This window comes from Cydia splendana, chromosome 19 (assembly GCF_910591565.1).
Source record: "Cydia splendana chromosome 19, ilCydSple1.2, whole genome shotgun sequence".
NCBI lineage: Eukaryota > Metazoa > Arthropoda > Insecta > Lepidoptera > Tortricidae > Cydia > Cydia splendana.
Window position 1 is genome coordinate 14,545,660 of NC_085978.1, and position 19,779 is coordinate 14,565,438.

A 19,779-nucleotide genomic window follows, 5' to 3' on the forward strand; every position below is an offset into this window, starting at 1 on the left:
TAGGAGCTCGTGGATTCATAGGCACAACCATACTCTTCTGATGTTCGGTTTCAAAAACAAATGAAGAATTCTTAACTGCTTGTCTAAGATCTTTCTGGAACCCTGGAGTTGGGTCTCTTTGCAATCTCGAAAATCCGTCACCTTGAATAAGGTCTAGTACTTTCTGATTATACTGTCCCTTCTCCATAATCACAATGCAGTTGCCTTTATCTGCCTTTGAAACCACCAAATCACTGTCTTGCACTTTCTGTTGTATAGATCTTAGCAGCAAAACATCAGAATCAACACACGCACTCTGTGCTGGACTAGTACTCTTGATAACATTAGCCACCATGGTCTTTGTATCTACATCACCACGGCCCCGCACTATTGCAACCTCAGAATCCACTGCCAAATTTTCTAATGTTCTATGAGTAATTTTTGTCTGGAAATTATACTTCAAACCTTTATCTAAAAGCCCAATTTCATTTTATTCAGAACTTTCATTTAAGTTGCATAATCTCGAATTCGATATTCTGGACCAGAAGGCGAGATACTTTGCTTCTGAACTTGCACACCAGATGTATACTACCCAGCTTAACAAATTGCATAGGTTAACAGAGTCGAGTTCTGGTTCATTTTTAAGGAGAAGGGATGTGCAAGTAACAACTCACCATGTTTTCCATCCTCGAGTCAAGAATTTAACTAATGTGGAGTTCTCAGAAAATGAAATTGGGCTTTTAGATAAAGGTTTGAAGTATAATTTCCAGACAAAAATTACTCATAGAACATTAGAAAATTTGGCAGTGGATTCTGAGGTTGCAATAGTGCGGGGCCGTGGTGATGTAGATACAAAGACCATGGTGGCTAATGTTATCAAGAGTACTAGTCCAGCACAGAGTGCGTGTGTTGATTCTGATGTTTTGCTGCTAAGATCTATACAACAGAAAGTGCAAGACAGTGATTTGGTGGTTTCAAAGGCAGATAAAGGCAACTGCATTGTGATTATGGAGAAGGGACAGTATAATCAGAAAGTACTAGACCTTATTCAAGGTGACGGATTTTCGAGATTGCAAAGAGACCCAACTCCAGGGTTCCAGAAAGATCTTAGACAAGCAGTTAAGAATTCTTCATTTGTTTTTGAAACCGAACATCAGAAGAGTATGGTTGTGCCTATGAATCCACGAGCTCCTATTCTTTATGGACTTCCCAAAATTCATAAGGATAATATCCCAGTTCGTCCAGTGGTCTCATATTTGGGTGCGCCAACTTATAATCTGGCAAAAAGGTTGAATTCCATTATAAGAGACAAGTCCCAGTTCCAGCCGAAATATTGCTTGAAAAATAGCTTGCAGTTAATAGAAAAGATCCAGGACATTAACATACCAGATAATGCTGTTCTTCTTTCATTGGATGTAGACAGTTTGTTTACAAATGTGCCATATGGAGAGACTTTGGAGATTATTAAGGGTCTTTTTGAAAGGCAACGTTTACATCCAGGGGAAGTAGATGAATTGATAGATCTAACAGCGATTTGTATGAAACAAAATTATTTCAGATTTGGGGGACAGTATTATTTGCAAAGTGATGGTTTGGCTATGGGTTCACCACTAAGTCCTTTGATGGCTGATATTTTTATGGACCATTTTGAGAACCAGCATATTGTGGGCAACAATAATATATTATACTATTTTAGATACGTGGATGATTTGATTATTTGTTGGACGGGTAGTATGGGCCTGCTGGATGCATTTATTGCTGAAATTAATGGTAAGCATCCAAAAATTAAGTTTAAAAAGGAACTAGAGCAAGACAACTCATTGAATTTTCTAGATTTAACAATCACTAAAGTAAACAACAGGCATCAGTTCAAAATTTACCGTAAGCCTACACATACCGATACAGTTATCCCGGCTTCTTCCACGCATCCGTGGCAGCATAAGTTGGCTGCTTTTCATTGTTATGTGCATAGAATGTTGACTGTGCCTCTTTCTGATGAACACTATCAGATTGAATTAAATAATATTTATCACTTAGCAGTTTCGAATGGTTACGATAAGTCTGTTGTGGATGGTATCATCAGGAAAAAGCGGAATAGTATGGTCAACACTATGTTGTATGCGGCACGATCCTCTGAACCGATTAAGAAATATAAAGCGAGCATAACTTATGTTGGCAAGTTGTCTGATGCAATTTACAAAATTTTGAAGTCTAACGACATTCCTGTGGCCTTTAAGACAAATAATACTTTGCACTCGAAGCTTTGCAATGGCAAAGATAAGATCGAGAATGGGAAAAAGTCTGGAGTTTATAAGCTTACCTGTGACGATTGTAATAAAGTGTATGTGGGGCAAACGGGCCGTAGTTTCACTACTAGGTATAAAGAGCATGTTGCGTCATATAGACATAACCATCCAGAGAAGTCCAATTTTGCAAAGCACTTATTAGATACAGGTCACACTTTATCTGAGAATCATTCTTTTGATATTTTACATGTTTGCGAAAAGGGATTGCGTTTGGGTGTTCTGGAACAACTGGAAATAATTAGGTACAACAATAGGGGCATGATTCTTAACGAACAATTGAATGTTGCGTCATCGCCGTTATTACGAATTTTTCCATCTCACTCACACTTGCACGGTAGGGGGAGTGGTCAAGGTATTGTAGGGTTTTTGGTATTTAGCATACCTACTTAATTCGTTTTTAAAGTTAAGGGTAGTTTGAAATTGAAGACTGTTATTGGTTGGGTATAAAAAGAAACTACACTCGGCCGACGGGCCTCAGTTGGTTGTTGAGTTGTGCTAGCAAACGGTTGTCATAAGATGAGATTATTGTGAATAAGACAAGAAAATAAATGGATAATATATTCAAGGGTGTTGTTATTTTACACTTCAGAAGTGTGCAGAACGTAAGTACACGCCTACTGTTATTACTTATTGATTTAGTGAGATAACTGATAATAACATGACCCTTATTCTGAGCTTTGAGATAATTAAATATACAAAATTATAATGGATTACGTAAGAAATATGGTACTGGTAACATTTTTATTTAATTTAAATAAGTACCTACATAATTTATTAATAATATTATGATGATTATGATTATAGGCTATCTAATTGCATGTCAGTTAAACTTAGGTTAGTTTGACCCATAAATGACCCTTAAATGGACATAATCATAAGAATATATGCGTCAGTTGGTCGAGAATTCAAAGTAACAAAATCAAGTAGGTACACCTTCTTCCTAATAAATACGTGACGGTAATTACTTCTTTTGCTACTTACCTACCCACACACATGTGGAAATTAGGCAGAATATGTCAACACGTGGGTCTTGATATGTGTTGGTTATGGAGTGTTAAAGGGTGCCTTAATTTTCATTATTTTTCACAACGGCGCACAGTTTCCGAGATAAATTGATATTTATGATTTACAACCAGGTCTCGCAAATTAATTGATGATTTTGAGTTTTGATTTTGATCCTTAATGTTAAAATTTGTGGTAATATAAATAGATGGCTACTATGCAAACGGGGCATTAAAGGGGGCTTGAATTTTCAATCCTTTTTTTGCTACGACGCACCGTTTTTGAGATAAAATTAATGTTATAATTTGAACTACCATTAAACATAATTTTATGTACTGTAATTCCTTTAAAGTTTATAAGGTATTATGATGTAGTATATAGGTACCTATATGTAACACCGGATACTTTTACGTTTCATGCCGAGTTGTTGGAGAATATGGCTGACGATGACTCATGATGATCAACGGCGCTTGCAAACGTATGTAGCTGGAATTACAGCGGAAGTGAAAAAGGAATCCAGAGCGAAGCAGAGTCCTGTTGTGAAAGTCGGGAGTAACCCCGCTTCGACAGCCTTAGTGAGGGGCACGCGCCACCGGACATCAGGTCATGTACACCTACCTTTACTATATTATGAATGATTTGATATTGTAATATGTGTTGGATACTGTCAATTGATTTAAAAGCTGAGACTTCATCTCATTCATCGAATCTAGCACATATAACATAAGTATAAGAATATTTTGCCAAAAGATAAGTTGAAAGAAAAATAATTTTGATGAACCGATTATTACTGACCGACCTATTACTCGTGTACCAATTATGAGAAAATTTTGCCTAAATATATCAATTTAATATGTATGTTATCTTATCTTACGAAATAATAGATACGATCGATGAGTGGTTCTCATCCTAACCATTTGACCGGCTTTTGTGATTTCTATTTAAACTGCAAGGAACCTCCACATTTATAATGCCATCTAATTATAAACTGAATTATTTATTGATCAAATATCGAGTATCGAGTATCGAGTATCGAGTATCGAGTATCGTGTATCGTGTATCGTGTATCGAGTATCGAGTATCGTGTATCGAGTATCGTGTATCGTGTATCGCGTATCGTGTATCGAAGTTATCAATCAAAGAGATGGAATTATTGAATTATCGAGCTATTGAATTTTAGAACTGTGGAATTATTCGACCCTTAGAATTATCGAGTTGATTATTGAATTGAGTAATTGAATTATCGAATTATAAAATTACTGGATTATTTTAATTATTGAGTTATTGGATTAATGAGTAATTGGATTGAGTTATTGGATTGAGTGTTAATGAGTTACGTGTTAATGAGTTACGGATTAATGAGTTACGGATTAATGAGTTACGGATTAATGAGTTACGGATTAATGAGTTACGGATTAATGAGTTACGGATTAATGAGTTACGGATTAATGAGTTAAGGATTAATGAGTTACGGATTAATGAGTTACGGATTAATGAGTTACGGATTAATGAGTTACGGATTAATGAGTTACGGATTAATGAGTTACGGATTAATGAGTTACGGATTAATGAGTTACGGATTAATGAGTTACGGATTAATGAGTTACGGATTAATGAGTTACGGATTAATGAGTTACGGATTAATGAGTTACGGATTAATGAGTTACGGATTAATGAGTTACGGATTAATGAGTTACGGATTAATGAGTTACGGATTAATGAGTTACGGATTAATGAGTTACGGATTAATGAGTTACGGATTAATGAGTTACGGATTAATGAGTTACGGATTAATGAGTTACGGATTATTTAAATTAACGGATTATTTAAATTAACGGATTATTGAATTAACGGATATTTGAATTAACGGATATTTGAATTAACGGATATTTGAATTAACGGATATTTGAATTAACGGATTATTTGAATTAACGGATTATTTGAATTAACGGATTATTTGAATTAACGGATTATTTGAATTAACGGATTATTTGAATTAACGGATTATTTGATTTAACGGATTATTTGATTTAACGGATTATTTGATTTAACGGATTATTTGATTTAACGAATTATTGAATTAACGAATTATTGAATTAACGAATTATTGAATTAACGAATTATTGAATTAACGAATTATTGAATTAACGAATTATTGAATTAACGAATTATTGAATTAACGAATTATTGAATTAACGAATTATTGAATTAACGAATTTTTGAATTAACGAATTTTTGAATTAACGAATTATTGAATTAACGAATTATTGAATTAACGAATTATTGAATTAACGAATTATTGAATTAACGAATTATTGAATTAACGGATTATTGAATTAACGAATTATTGAATTAACGAATTAATGACTTAATGAATTATCGAGTTACTGAATTATCGAGTTACTGAATTATTGGGTTACTGAATTATTGAGTTGTTGATTTACTGAATCATTGAGTTGAATTATTTAATCATTGAAGAATTATTGAGGTTTTGAATTATTGAGTTATTGAATTATTTAGTCATTGAAGAATTATTGAGGTTTTGAATTATTGAGTTATTGAATTATTGAGTCATTGAATTATTGAGTCATTGAATTATCGAGTCATTGAATTATTGAGTCATTGAATTATTGAGTCATTGAATTATTGAGTTATTGAATTATTGAGTTATTGAATTATTGAGTTATTGCATTATTGAGTTATTGCATTATTGAGTTATTGAATTATTGAGTTATTGAATTATTGAGTTATTGAATTATTGAGTTATTGAATTATTGAGTTATTGAATTATTGAGTTATTGAATTATTGAGTTATTGAATTATTGAGTTATTGAATTATTGAGTTATTGAATTATTGAGTTATTGAATTATTGAGTTATTGAATTAATGAGTTATTGAATTATTGAGTTATTGAATTGTTGAATCACTGAATTATTGAATTGTTGAATCACTGAATTATTGAATTGTTGAATCACTGAGTTATTGAATTGTTGAATCACTGAGTTATTGAATTGTTGAATCACTGAATTATTGAATTCATAGGTTACTGCAGTTAAAGTTGGTTGAACCTGTTTGTACTTACGAGAACTTGATTTGGTTCGTAAGTTACTAGAACAGAACACCACAATTAAACCGAGATCAAGGAGGATTGATAGCCTCTTATTGATTATAGTAATATGTTTTCACTCAAACTTGAATAAAATAGGTTAGTTTATAATTATTTTTTGTATAACTTTGTACGTTATCAAATAATAGTAGATTACCAATGAGGGCATTTTTAGAACAAAGTCAGATGGTACGGATAGGTAAAGCATAACAGGTTTTTGCAGTTCTATCGTTTATGTCTGCCATGCCATGTAATATTTAAAACGTATAATTTATTTTAATTCCTGAAAAGAAACATTACCGACGTGTAAAAAAAATATATTACTGATCTTTTTTCTACGGAAACAGACCTAGGTGCTATGTTTATTCCCGAACTGTGCGAATTGGTATTCTGTAATGTTGAAATTTAGGTTTATAGACTTCAGCTATTTAACACAACGTTTAGTGTATTATTAATATACTGTTCAAGTCTTTCATAAAACAATATGCATATTATAAAAATAAAATTAATGGTCTTGAAATCCCAACGCGTCTTGCAATTGATGAACTAAGTACTTTGTCAGCTTGGATAAATCCTAACAATCTAGAATATACGACCTTCTCTGAAAACATTGGGATTACAGGTTTTTAGTTACCAATTTGATGATTGAATTGATGCATTGATAATGGAAACATAATAGGTCAAGTTGAACACAATAAGGTCCCAGTTTTACACATGTTGTGCATATGAATATGTGAAGTTAATTATCGCTGTTATTCATCATAGTAATATTTTATAAATTATAGTCAGGGTTAAAGTTATTGAAAGGTTCTCAGGAAAAATGAATCCTGTCTCAAGAGTGAGGTTTATAATTGTTGATTTCTTGACATGATATTTGAAGAGATGTTTCAGTCACGAGAATTGAATTGGTTCGTGTACTGTTTAGAGATGTTTCAGTCACGAGAATTGAATTGGTTCGTGTACTGTCTACCTGCAAATAGAGATGATCAATACTTATGAAAATCGAATAATAAATGGCAATTATTGATCTGTTACCCTGAATTACTTAGTCAATGTTGGATATTTTTAGCAAGTTGAGCGCCGCACCTCTACCGGCGTCCCCCGCTTCGCGTGACACCAGGAGCCAGAAGCAAGTACAGTCAACAGGCGAGGCGATGACTGAGCCGTCTCCAGCAGGAGCCCGCCTCGCGCCGACAGAGTCCGGTGCGAGCCGTCTCCAGCAGGAGCCCGCCTCGCGCCGCCAGAGTCCGGTGCGAGCCGTCTCCAGCAGGAGCCCGCCTCGCGCCGCCAGAGTCCGGTGCGAGCCGTCTCTAGCAGGAGCCCGCCTCGCGCCGCCAGAGTCCGGTGCGAGCCGTCTCCAGCAGGAGTCCGCCTCGCGCCGCCAGAGTCCGGTGCGAGCCGTCTCCAGCAGGAGTAAGCCTCGCGCCGCCAGAGTCCGGTGCGAGCCGTCTCCAGCAGGAGTCCGCCTCGCGCCGCCAGAGTCCGGTGCGAGCCGTCTCCAGCAGGAGCCCGCCTCGCGCCGTCAGAGTCCGGTGCGAGCCGTCTCCAGCAGGAGCCCGCCTCGCGCCGCCAGAGTCCGGTGCGAGCCGTCTCTAGCAGGAGCCCGCCTCGCGCCGCCAGAGTCCGGTGCGAGCCGTCTCCAGCAGGAGCCCGCCTCGCGCCGCCAGAGTCCGGTGCGAGCCGTCTCCAGCAGGAGCCCGCCTCGCGCCGCCAGAGTCCGGTGCGAGCCGTCTCCAGCAGGAGCCCGCCTCGCGCCGCCAGAGTCCGGTGCGAGCCGTCTCCAGCAGGAGCCCGCCTCGCGCCGCCAGAGTCCGGTGCGAGCCGTCTCCAGCAGGAGCCCGCCTCGCGCCGCCAGAGTCCGGTGCGAGCCGTCTCCAGCAGGAGCCCGCCTCGCGCCGCCAGAGTCCGGTGCGAGCCGTCTCCAGCAGGAGCCCGCCTCGCGCCGCCAGAGTCTGGTGCGCGTCTAGAGCACGGCGACCGCCGCTCCGCGCTCCCGTGCCCCGGCCGCGCCGCAGCCCGCCTCCGCGCTCTCGTGCCCCGGCCGCGCCGCAGCCCGCACGCGCTGACCTCCAGAGCCAGGGCCCTTCTCACCGCTTGACGGTCGTCCATTCTGATGACATCGGTGTCGGCCTCTGGTCGATGTCGAGTGGATGTCTCCGGCAGAAGAGTAACAATTTTAACCCTTCGTATGCCTTAGTTAAAATTTACTACTGAATTAATAACCTTGAAACTGTAAATTATAGTCCAAATTGTGTGGTACGTATACGGGACCAGGCATACGAAAGGTTATTTACACGATGTTTTGAGATTTTGACGTGCTGATGACTGATTGAAACTGTTTTAAGTCACGAGAAATGATCGGTTCGCGTGCTGACACAATTAAGTAGTAGGTGCGAGAATAGAACTGGTTCGTATCCTACACATTAACTCTGATCGCAAGAAATTGATCGGTTTGCGATTAGTGTATCCACTGTTAAGTATACGTAGTCTGTCGGCCAAGTGTAGGGTTTCCACCTGGCACGTGTATGAGGACATACACGGAGTCAGGATGGACGAGTGTAGGGTTTTTGGTATTTAGCATACCTACTTAATTCGTTTTTAAAGTTAAGGGTAGTTTGAAATTGAAGACTGTTATTGGTTGGGTATAAAAAGAAACTACACTCGGCCGACGGGCCTCAGTTGGTTGTTGAGTTGTGCTAGCAAACGGTTGTCATAAGATGAGATTATTGTGAATAAGACAAGAAAATAAATGGATAATATATTCAAGGGTGTTGTTATTTTACAGTATAAATATGGCCGACCATTCTAGACAGGTCATTCCGTTGCCGGGCGTCAGACCGTCAACAACTCCTGAGGATGCCTCGTAGAGAGGCGAAACACGTGTCGAGGTTTATTCTTTTGGTGGTGGTTTGTTATATTTATTTGCGTATTTATTTTTGCGGTGGGAGGGTGGGAATATTAATTGCATGTAAAAATACGCAAGTAAGTATAACGGGTTAGCACTGATTGACTAGCACGTTATCTTTTCGCGGATTAGCAAAGTAATATTTTGGTTTTAATTAAATATTGGGGTAATTTTTACCAATATGGTATCCCCGCGGTTATGACGTCATCTATGTCTATCCCTTACGGGCGCACGCGGTAGGCCGCGTCTAGAGAATCCTACTGTCTATGTTCAAACCACATCCGTTACTTACCAGTTTTTTATAAAATGCATTGAAAAACTAATACGTATTATAAGTGCTAACGAGATAGACGCTGTAAATATTCAGAAAAAACGTAAAATGTAAAAACAATAATTGAAACACGTAATTTTTAGCTCTGAAAACACAGTTACGAATGTCAGTGTCATGCTGTCACTGTCATTTTATGTATGGTATTATTATTGTAGTTATTGAAATGAAATAGGATAGGATAAAATTATTAAAATTTTAAACTTGTTATTTCATATTCTGTTGATTTTTTGTTCAACTTCAGTATCCTGTTAATGGTTAGGTTAGGTCTAATCGGCTAAACAATATCTAACCGAGAGCGACTATTACCGAAAAAAAAACAAGAGCATAAATGTACGGTTTCATTTCCAATAATCCTAGGTAGGTTATGCTGTGGGGAATATTATATTCTCATGTTCTGTCTCAAAAATAAGAATTAGGCACTTTTATTAGGGCTGACAGGACAAGCGCCATCTGTAAAATACTTCGATCTGCCAATAGGGTTGCCAGATCGAAAGGCGCTATTATCGGGAAACAATATCAATTTTTCGGGATTTTGGGACTTAAGTCGGGAAAAAAAATTAGAGATGCCACGATTGCCACGATGCCATGATTCGGCAACTATTCGGTATTCGGCCTATTCGGACACTTTGCCCAATATTCGGTATTCGGCCGAATGTTGCCTACTATTCGGCCGAATACCGAATAACTGTTGCATCTACCTAAAAAGAAAAATTACAAAAAAAATTACCAAAAACTAGGTATATTTAATATTTAAAATGTATTCTTGGAAAGTAGTTAAATACGAAGGCACGTTTTTGAGCATTTATCGATTACAAAATATTTTATTTTTATCATGGGTCTGATTTGATTGACTCTATATCTTAGCAAACGTAGTACTTTATATGATGGCGAACAGTTTGTATAATAATTGTGACTCAAAATGTTCGCATGTCATGCCGAATATTCGGTCGCCGAATATTCGGTATTCGGCCGAGAGAGAGGCCGAATATTCGGTATTCGCTATTCGGCCAAATTCACTATTCGGGGCATCTCTAAAAAAAATACATTCAAATTAAAGTAATTGTATTAAAAACAACGATATTTTCATTATTGGCACTACGTCAGCTCGCTCGCTCGACGACAGTTCGGAACTTGAAATTATTGTTTTATAACGTGAAGCTGTTTTTCGGGACAGTTTACACTTTGTCGGGAATCGGGAACACCTGCTAAAAATCGGGAGAATCCCGCCAAATCCCGACCATCTGGCAACCCTATCTGCCAACCTTATTTTGATAGGTTTTTTATAAAATACGCCAGTTTAGGTATCCCCTGTTCCTTGAAGAATTTGACACTATGGGTAGAAGTGGTAGGAATGACAGGGGAAAGCTATGGCAATGTCAAGTCTATTGAGCCCAGCTATTTGAGTAAAATTTAAATATCTACCTAATAAAAACATCGTAAGTAGTTATCTTAACATCAAATCGTGTTGTAACAACTCTATATGACATCCGGCGTTTGCGAGCTCGTATTTTCGAAGCCCGACGATAGGCGAGGGGAAGTCGTCACAGTCGATAACGGTCGCCCGTTAGAGCGAGATAGTTGCGCCAAGTTTAACGCTAGAGAAAAGGATGGAAGAACAGATGCGGGCTAGCATGCGGGCACTAATGCGGGGGCCATTTTCCTCAGTCTGTCTGGCAGTTTGAAGCTTAGCTTTCGTCATATCACAGCGCACGTAACGAAAACAAACTAGAGCGAAGAAAATATATAAAATGCCGGATTTGCTCGTTTGTCGAGCATGTTTGGCGTGCAAAGTTCCTGTTTACAATATATTACGAACAAGATATGAACAGGCGTTCGAGAGAATGACTGCTATATCGGTATGTAAATTTCATTTTATACCTATTTTAAGAGGTTATGTAGCATAATTTCTAAAATCAAATATCCTAAGTACGAAATTCCTAAAGACAGAACATCGAAAATCAAAATATCTAATGTACGAAATTCCTAAAGATGCATGTCCTACGACTCCTACGGTTAATCAACCTATTTTTTTATGTCCAAACTCTAAGTACAAAACTGCTAGTGCACGAAAATACTAACGACCTTTTTTCCTATGCCGGCAACGCCATCTATTGCAGCTGTCCCGACTACAATATTTTGTACTAGGTATTTCACGCATCTTAGTATTATTTTCTTAAGCGAACAATATTTAAATATGTAGGTACTTAATGTGTTAACTAAGTACATCCTAGCCTAGTCGATAGTGACCCGGAGTCGATAGCAGGAGGTCCCGGGTTCGAATTTTGGCGAGTGCATTTGTTTAGGTATGTGTTATCACGAATATTTGTGCCTGTCTTGTGGATGTTATCTATAGTTCGTTTTTTTTTAGCATTAGAAAGAACTTGAAAGAAGGTAAACGATCTTGACATGTCTTTTAATTGAAAGACGCTTTTTAAAAATCAGTAACTATTACTTATGAAAGCAGAAGAATATAAATGATCGTATATATTAGATTCATAATTGTTACATATTGGCCGTAACTTATTTTTAAAATGTGTTTTTCAATTAAAAGACACATCAAGATTGTTTAGCTTATTTCTAATGCTAAAAAAAACGAACTATAAGCAATGTACATATTTATCTATATTTATATACATATCGGCGGCCGATATATCCGCCAGATCATGAAAATAGGTGTCTGAAGCAACCTAACGAACCTATCCTACCTATCTATTGGTTTATTTCTACATAATCCGCGGATATAGTCAAAGAGCCCAAAAAAAGTAGATTTAAAAATAGTCTAAAAAGGTATCTCCTGAATACTCTATAGGAGATGTGTTGTTCCCCTACAGAGTATTCATAACATACCTACTTACCTAAGTATTTTAACTCCCAAATGTAAACCTATTATAATATTTAAATTTTATTAAGTATAGTATAGTGAGACTCCACAGTCAAACTAAATGTAGTTTTGTGGAGCATTGTCCTTACAAAAAAGTTGTAACTTCTTGTATAATAAATAACTATAATAAAAAATACCATCAAAACATTACCTACACAGGAACTTCACGATCGGGCGGATTTGACGATCGGCCGCCGACATAGAGATAACTTCCAGGATTAAATGTAGCGCGGACAGTTTCTCGTTACTCAACTGGTATTATGGAACCATCCATTATTGGTTTCCTAGTTTTCCTATCTCATCTCCGAAATATTATCAAGGACTGCAACCCGACTGCAATTTGTACGGGAACTGCACTCAGACTGCACGCCAACTGCAACGTCAGTTCTCATACAAGTTGCAGTAAGGTTGCAGTCCGTCTGTACCGGCCCTAAAGCCGATTATTAAAACCTCGAAATTTTCATATGTCCGTACGCGTTTTTTCTAAAAACCGTTGAATTTTTAAGGGGGGTCACCAATCTAACCTGAACCTAATGGCTACTACGGGATGCCTTTTTCAAAAGTTTGGAAAATTTAACGGTTTTTGAAAAAAAAACACGTTCGGAAATGGAAATTCGGCAAATGATACATCGGGCTACCGACAAGATACCGAAATGTTGCAATATTTAATTCCAGATGGCAGACCGCATCAAGCCACACGCGCTCTGTGCCCCCTGTTTGGAGACCCTGGACAAGTGCTGCAGACTGCAGGAGAAATGTGCCATCTCAGAAGGCATCCTAAACCGATTGCTGCATCAGAACCAGGTACCTATAGTTAGGCATTTCTATTTAAAGTTATGCTTAAAATTTTTGTGTTAGAATGGGGTTGGCAACTGTCAAAGGTTTGCATAGATGGCGCGATCATAGCTTGCCCCTTTTTAGGGTTCCGTACCCAAAGGGTAAAACGGGACCCTATTACTAAGACTTCGCTGTCCGTCCGTCCGTCCGTCCGTCCGTCCGTCCGTCCGTCCGTCCGTCCGTCTGTCACCAGGCTGTATCTCACGAACCGTGATAGCTAGACAGTTGAAATTTTCACAGATGATGTATTTCTGTTGCCGCTATAACAACAAATACTAAAAACAGAATAAAATAAAGATTTAAATGGGGCTCCCATACAACAAACGTGATTTTTGACCAAAGTTAAGCAACGTCGGGAGTGGTCAGTACTTGGATGGGTGACCGTTTTTTTTTTGCTTTTTTTTTCGTTTTTTTTTTTTGCATTATGGTACGGAACCCTTCGTGCGCGAGTCCGACTCGCACTTGCCCGGTTTTTTCTATGAGATTTGGCTTAAAGGGCTGGCATCCAGGGCATAAAATTCCATTAAATAAACAAAAATTTGACACAATTCTAGGGATTGACAGGGCAAGCTATGCTGGCGCCATCTGCTAAATACTTCGACCGGCCATCCCTATTGGAAAATTGTATACATTTTCTACTCAGAATCTAATCACTTTATCTCTAATCAAAACTCTTCATAATTCACAGCTCACTGAAGACGCCATTGCCGCTGTCGATCGACAGCAGCACAACTTAGTTGACACCCTTCCAACATTCACACTGGAGACTATTGGGCCCAGTGAAGTTGAAAAGCCGGAAGGTATCAAGAATAAGACATACTCTAATACTGAACCTTGGGAGACCCGAAAGCTTGAGGGTCCGACAGATGCCACGCTTAATACAAAGTCTGGTAAAAGGCAAAGTTCAGAAAATCCAATGGACGAAACTGTGCTTAGGATTGAGCCTGATAAAACTCAAAGTCTTGAAGATCTGAAACATGTCGTAGTTAAAACAGAGCCTGACAAAAGTCCAGAAAATCCTACAAATAATGTTATGACCTGGATCGAGCCTGGAGAACCGACTGTGTGTCAGATGGTTAAGATTGAGCCTGGAGTATCGCAGAGTTTTGAAGTGACTGGTAACGAGGAGCAATCAATGAGTCATTTTGTCAAAGAACCATTCAACCAATCTAACCACACCATATCTATAGAAACAGTAAAACTTAAAGAGACGCCGTATATCCAAATTGATGCAGGAAAATTATTAAAAAATGTAAAATCTGAAGATGAAAGTTTAGTGGAAATTTATAAAATGAACCAACCCATTGACATTGAATTTAGTCAAGAAAGCGATGATAAAAATAATATAAAAGATATTCTAGCTTCAAATTCAAGCAAAAATGTCAAGGATGTTAAAGTACATTTTATAGAAAACTGTAAGGTAGATGGTAGAAGAATAAAGAAGGTATCGAGTGTTAAATGTGAGGCAAATAAACTAAAAACTCCAAAGCAAAAACCAACAAATAAATCTTACCAATGCAACACATGCTACTACCAAACCCCATACCAAAATAGACTAACATACCATATGAAGAAACACTCAGGATTCGTCGTATGCGCTGTCTGTGATTACCAATGTGCTACAAAAAGTAGATTAGTGTCCCACCTTCGTGTACACACTAAAGAACGTCCATACGTATGCAAAGAATGCAACAAAGGATTCACCGAACTATGTACTTTAACCAAACACATGAATTTGCATAAGGGAGTGAAACCTTATAAATGTTTGTGGTGTGCATATGAGGCTGCTAGTAAGAATCATTTGGACAGACATATCAAGAGGCACACAGGCGATAAGCGGTTTAAATGTGAGCTGTGTGAGTACGCGTGTGTGCAGAAGTGCGATTTGAAGAGGCATGGTAAAATTCATGAGAATGAGCGAGCTCGGTCCTTCAAGAGGGTAGCTCCGGTCATTATAAAGGCTGTTAGCATGGCTAAGGAATAATGTAGGTAATTTATTGAGAGTATTTTTACCTAGGGCTCACATTGCCAATAGTGCCTAGTTGGGGCCTAGCCTAGTCGATTTAAATAAAAGGGGTCAGAGTTAGACCAAGAAAAGTCGGCAACGATTTTGGTAGCATACGCAGTTTATATGTCATAACTGCATAGAAGTTTGACGTTTAAAATAACACTTCCACTACGTGTGTTATCAAAATCGTTGCAGACTTTTCTTGGTCTAACTAATATTTACTTATTATTTCTATCCGGTCTTCGAACACCGTCTGGGAGGGGCAGAGAACCGTATTCTAACGCATTTACTGCCAAAGTTTTCCTAGTGCTACGCTCATAGCCTATCCCCGCGTTTTCCCGCTTTGTAGTGGAAACCGACTACGAACAGAGAACCCGCCGAGCTGTTACTGTACTATGTTATTTCATTTATGCTTATAGCAGCAAGAAGTGTTCGGCGACCGAATACTTATAATGTAGCAACTCCTTTAGCGTAGATCGTGTTTAGGTTTTTTAATGATAAAAACGCAGAGTTGTAGGTAATAAAGATTTATTAAATTAAATACTCATATTTTAATTCTAATATCAAAACTCTGAATCTACAAACTTTACGTAATCTAATATGAAGAGTTTATTTTGCCGTGTAGAAAAATGAATTATTCTCCTTTATTCGTACTCTGCCTGAATGGATGACGTTTCCTGTAAAAAAAATGTAATTAGTAAAACGTGGTACAGCCCATACAACCATTTCCAGTCGCCGTTACGACGCGGTGTTGACACATCTTGTGTCGACACCGTCTGTTTCGGTCACAATTCCAGTCGCAGAGTCGTCGCCGTGTCGACACAGTTACCAGAAATGGGGAAGGGTCGACACATGACACAAAGTGACATAAAGTGTGGTCGCCGTGTGCACACATTGTTTCGGGTTTGCGACTACTTTATGCCAAAATCATTCGTTCATTCGTTCATTTTGTTCCTGTCAAATGGAAACTGTCAGATGGAAAAATACTTAAATAAAAATAAGTGACATTAATACGCCATCTCTAAAACGGATTACAAGACGTAATTATATATTGTTTGCATTTATATTACAATATGACTTAAATTATTATGGGGAATTAAACTGCTCGAGTGATTTGATAAACTAAGTGTAATATAATCAACGCGCCACCACATTGTTTTAGTTTAGCCGGAAATGAAATTGTTTACTTCTCAGTGCCTGTGTTCATAACTATATTATTTGAAGCATTTTTAGTACTTCGATGCGTATACTATACTTAAATAACAGAAATAACGCTTTACATACTACGAAACTTGTTAATTATGATGTATAAATATGGTTCAAGGCTGAGAAATATTGCAGTCACAAAGTAGGTGCAATGTTTCGACTTTGTGTCGACTCTGTGTTGACACATGACACGCGCTGTCAAAAGTAATAACAAAGTTACTGGTATGTTACTGGATTTGCAAAATGGCTCCTTGTGTTGATTTGTTTTCAGATATTCTCAAAGTGTAAAAATGCCGTGGTCAGAGATGGGCATTAATCGATTAACTGTTTATTCGACTAATTAATGGAATAAAAAAAGTTAATTCTCAAATTTTAATCGCGATTAGTTTAGTCGACCTAACATAGATTGAAATTGAATTAATCTGAATATTAATCGAATAAATTATCGATTAAATCTCGATTGAAAGTTGACAGGGGGCCATTTTTGTACGTAAAAATAATAGAAATGTCTTGCATGCAGATGGTAGCAAAACACTTTGTCATAAAAGTCGAGATGGGTGTCGATATATAGGTTTTAGGGAGTGCTGATTTCGAAAATAATGACCATTTTGGAATCCGAAATGGCGGCCATGCACTGTGTCATAAAAGTCGTCATGGATGTCGTTTTATACGTTTTAGGGGGCCCCAATTTTGAAAATGATGACCATTTTGGAATCCAAAATGGCGGCCATGCACTATGCCATAAAAGTCGTCATGGGTGTCGTTTTATAGGTTTTAGGGGGCGCAAATTTCGAAAATGATAACCATTTTGGATTCCAAGATGGCGGCCATGCACTATGTCATAAAAGTCGTCATGGATGTCGTTTTATAGGTTTTAGGGGGCCCCGATTTAGAAAATGATGACCATTTTGAAATCCAAAATGGCGGCCATGCACTATGTCATAAAAGTCGTCATGGGTGTCGTTTTATAGGTTTTGGGGGGCGCAGATTTAGAAAATGATAACCATTTTGGATTCCAAAATGGCGGCCATGCACTATGTCATAAAAGTCGTCATGGGTGTCGTTTTATAGGTTATAGGGGGCGCAGATTTCTAAAATGATGACCATTTTGGATTCCAAGATGGCGGCCATGCACTATGTCATAAAAGTCGTCATGTATGTCGTTTTATAGGTTTTAGGGGGCCCCGCTTTCGAAAATGATGACCATTTTGGAATCCAAAATGGCGGCCATGCACTATGTCATAAAAGTCGTCATGGGTGTCGTTTTATAGGTTTTGGGGGGCGCAGATTTCGAAAATGATAACATTTTCAATTTAAAAATGGCGGCAATGCACTATGTCATAAAAGTCGTCATGGATATCGTTTTATAGGTTTTAGGGGGCGCAGATTTCGAAAATGATGACTATTTTGGATTCCAAGATGGCGGCCATGCACTATGTCATAAAAGTCGTCATGGATGTCGTTTTATAGGTTTTAGGGGGCGCAGATTTCGAAAATGATGACTATTTTGGATTCCACTTTTATGACAAAATACGTAGCCGCCATCTTGGATTATAAAATGATCATCGTTTTCGAATTCTGCACTCCCTAAAACCTATAAATCGACATCCGTGACGACGCAAGTTATCTTTATTTTCAGATCTAACAAATTGCTACAGAATACAAAGGACAAAAAAGAAGCGAGGAGGTAATGAAACAAGCAAAAATACAGATGATTCCGCGACGCAATTGGGTGATTCTTAAATTGTGTCCAGATTTTTTTTGTCATAAAAGTTTATATTTTTCACATATTACTCTCACAAGTTCCGTGACATTTCGACCTTGTAATTTTTTAAGTAAATGTTTTTGTTTATCTATGAGGATCTCACTAGAATAGTATAATCAAGGTATGTTTATATTTGATGAATGAAATAGTAACGCAAAAAAAAAAATATATTTGTGTCTTATATTCCTGCCGAAGACTTTTATTTTACCTTTTCCTTCTACACAAGTTTGGCCAAGTAATAAGAATTTACGGCTCTCAATTTTATTTTGACTTCTACAACAGTAAAGCTACGAGGCCATGTTTTGGTATCGTTTTCGTATAAATTCGCAGTACCAAATTTAGTTAAGGTATCACATTGACACCATTCCGAAGTAAAAACATATAAACTTATTAAAATACTTTCTTTTAAACTCCTCTTCACGCTTAAACTGCTGAACAGTTTTAATTTAAATTTGGTACACATATATTTTGAGTCCCGAGACAGGATATAATAAGTTATCTCAAAAATCATCCTTTAAAGGTGTGAAATGAGGTGTAGGGGGGAATTCAGAATTGACTTCTTGAAGTTAATACTGTTTAAGTTTAGGTTTGAAGTCATGTTTTTTCATCATTTTTAACTAAATCAAAGATGTAGACCATCCCAAATTTCATATAAATCGGTTCAGCGGTTATTGATTTCCCGTACAAATTTCCACGCCACTTTTCACACCTTCAAAAGATGATTTTGGTTATAAGATCTATCCTATGTCCTGTTCCGGGACGCAAACTATTTCTATACCAAATTTCAACGAAATCGGTTCAGCGGTTAAGCGTCAAGAAGAGTTTCAAAAAAACCGGCCAAGTGCGAGTCGGACTCGCGTATTAAGGGTTCCGTACATTAAGTCCGACTCGCGCTTGACTGCACATTTCTAATAGGTTTTCCTGTCATCTATAGGTAAAGAACTATTTTGTGTATTCAGACGGACATACATACAGACGCACGAGTGATCCTATAAGGGTTCCGTTTTTTCCTTTTGAGGTACGGAACCCTAAAAAGATTTATTTTTATTTTGTGGAATGGTGTCAATGTGATATCTTAAATGGATTCAGCACCCCAGATTTATACGAAAACGATACCAAACACGGCCTAGCACCTTCACTGATATAGATATATCAAGATAAAATTGAGAGCCCTAAATAAACTTTCAAGAGCGGATATCTCAAAAACTATTCAACATATCGAAAAAATTGACTGAATAAACTTGTAACAAATTAAATTAACTTTCATTTTGTATAAGTGGCCATGTCGCTGAGATGCATAGTTTCCGAGATATAATCGAAAAACGGGAAAATGGGACCTTCAAAGCCCCCTCTCTCCCCCCCGCTCAAGGGCTACGGCCGGGGACTTTTGATATGTTCACCTCCTAACTTGTCAAACCGAGTTACGGAGTCAAAAATTGTGTTCCGAGCATTT

The 19,779-nt window shown here is 38.0% G+C and overlaps 1 protein-coding gene across 2 annotated transcripts; it reads left to right on the forward strand.

The window, feature by feature from the left end:
• Positions 1–11,085: 11,085 nt before the first annotated feature.
• On the forward strand, positions 11,086–15,825 carry LOC134799812 (zinc finger protein 37-like). Of its 2 annotated transcripts, none has more exons than XM_063772216.1 (3): positions 11,086–11,489; positions 13,193–13,314; positions 14,036–15,825. In XM_063772216.1, the coding sequence occupies exons 1-3, from the start codon at positions 11,378–11,380 to the stop codon at positions 15,329–15,331; spliced, it is 1,530 nt and encodes a 509-aa protein (XP_063628286.1). In that variant the 5' UTR covers positions 11,086–11,377; the 3' UTR covers positions 15,332–15,825. The 2 variants fall into 2 exon arrangements, with proteins under 2 accessions (XP_063628286.1, XP_063628285.1); XM_063772215.1 differs by having other exon boundaries at positions 11,086–11,485; positions 13,186–13,314.
• The last annotated feature ends 3,954 nt before the right edge of the window (positions 15,826–19,779 follow it).

Coding starts and splice junctions, on each gene's coding strand:
- LOC134799812 (XM_063772215.1), top strand. CDS start 11,378: ATGCCGGATTTGCTCGTTTGTCGAGCATGTTTGGCGTGCAAAGTTCCT. Junction 11,486..13,185: donor AGAGAATGACTGCTATATCG/GTATGTAAATTT, acceptor ATTTAATTCCAG/ATGGCAGACCGCATCAAGCC. Junction 13,315..14,035: donor GATTGCTGCATCAGAACCAG/GTACCTATAGTT, acceptor CATAATTCACAG/CTCACTGAAGACGCCATTGC.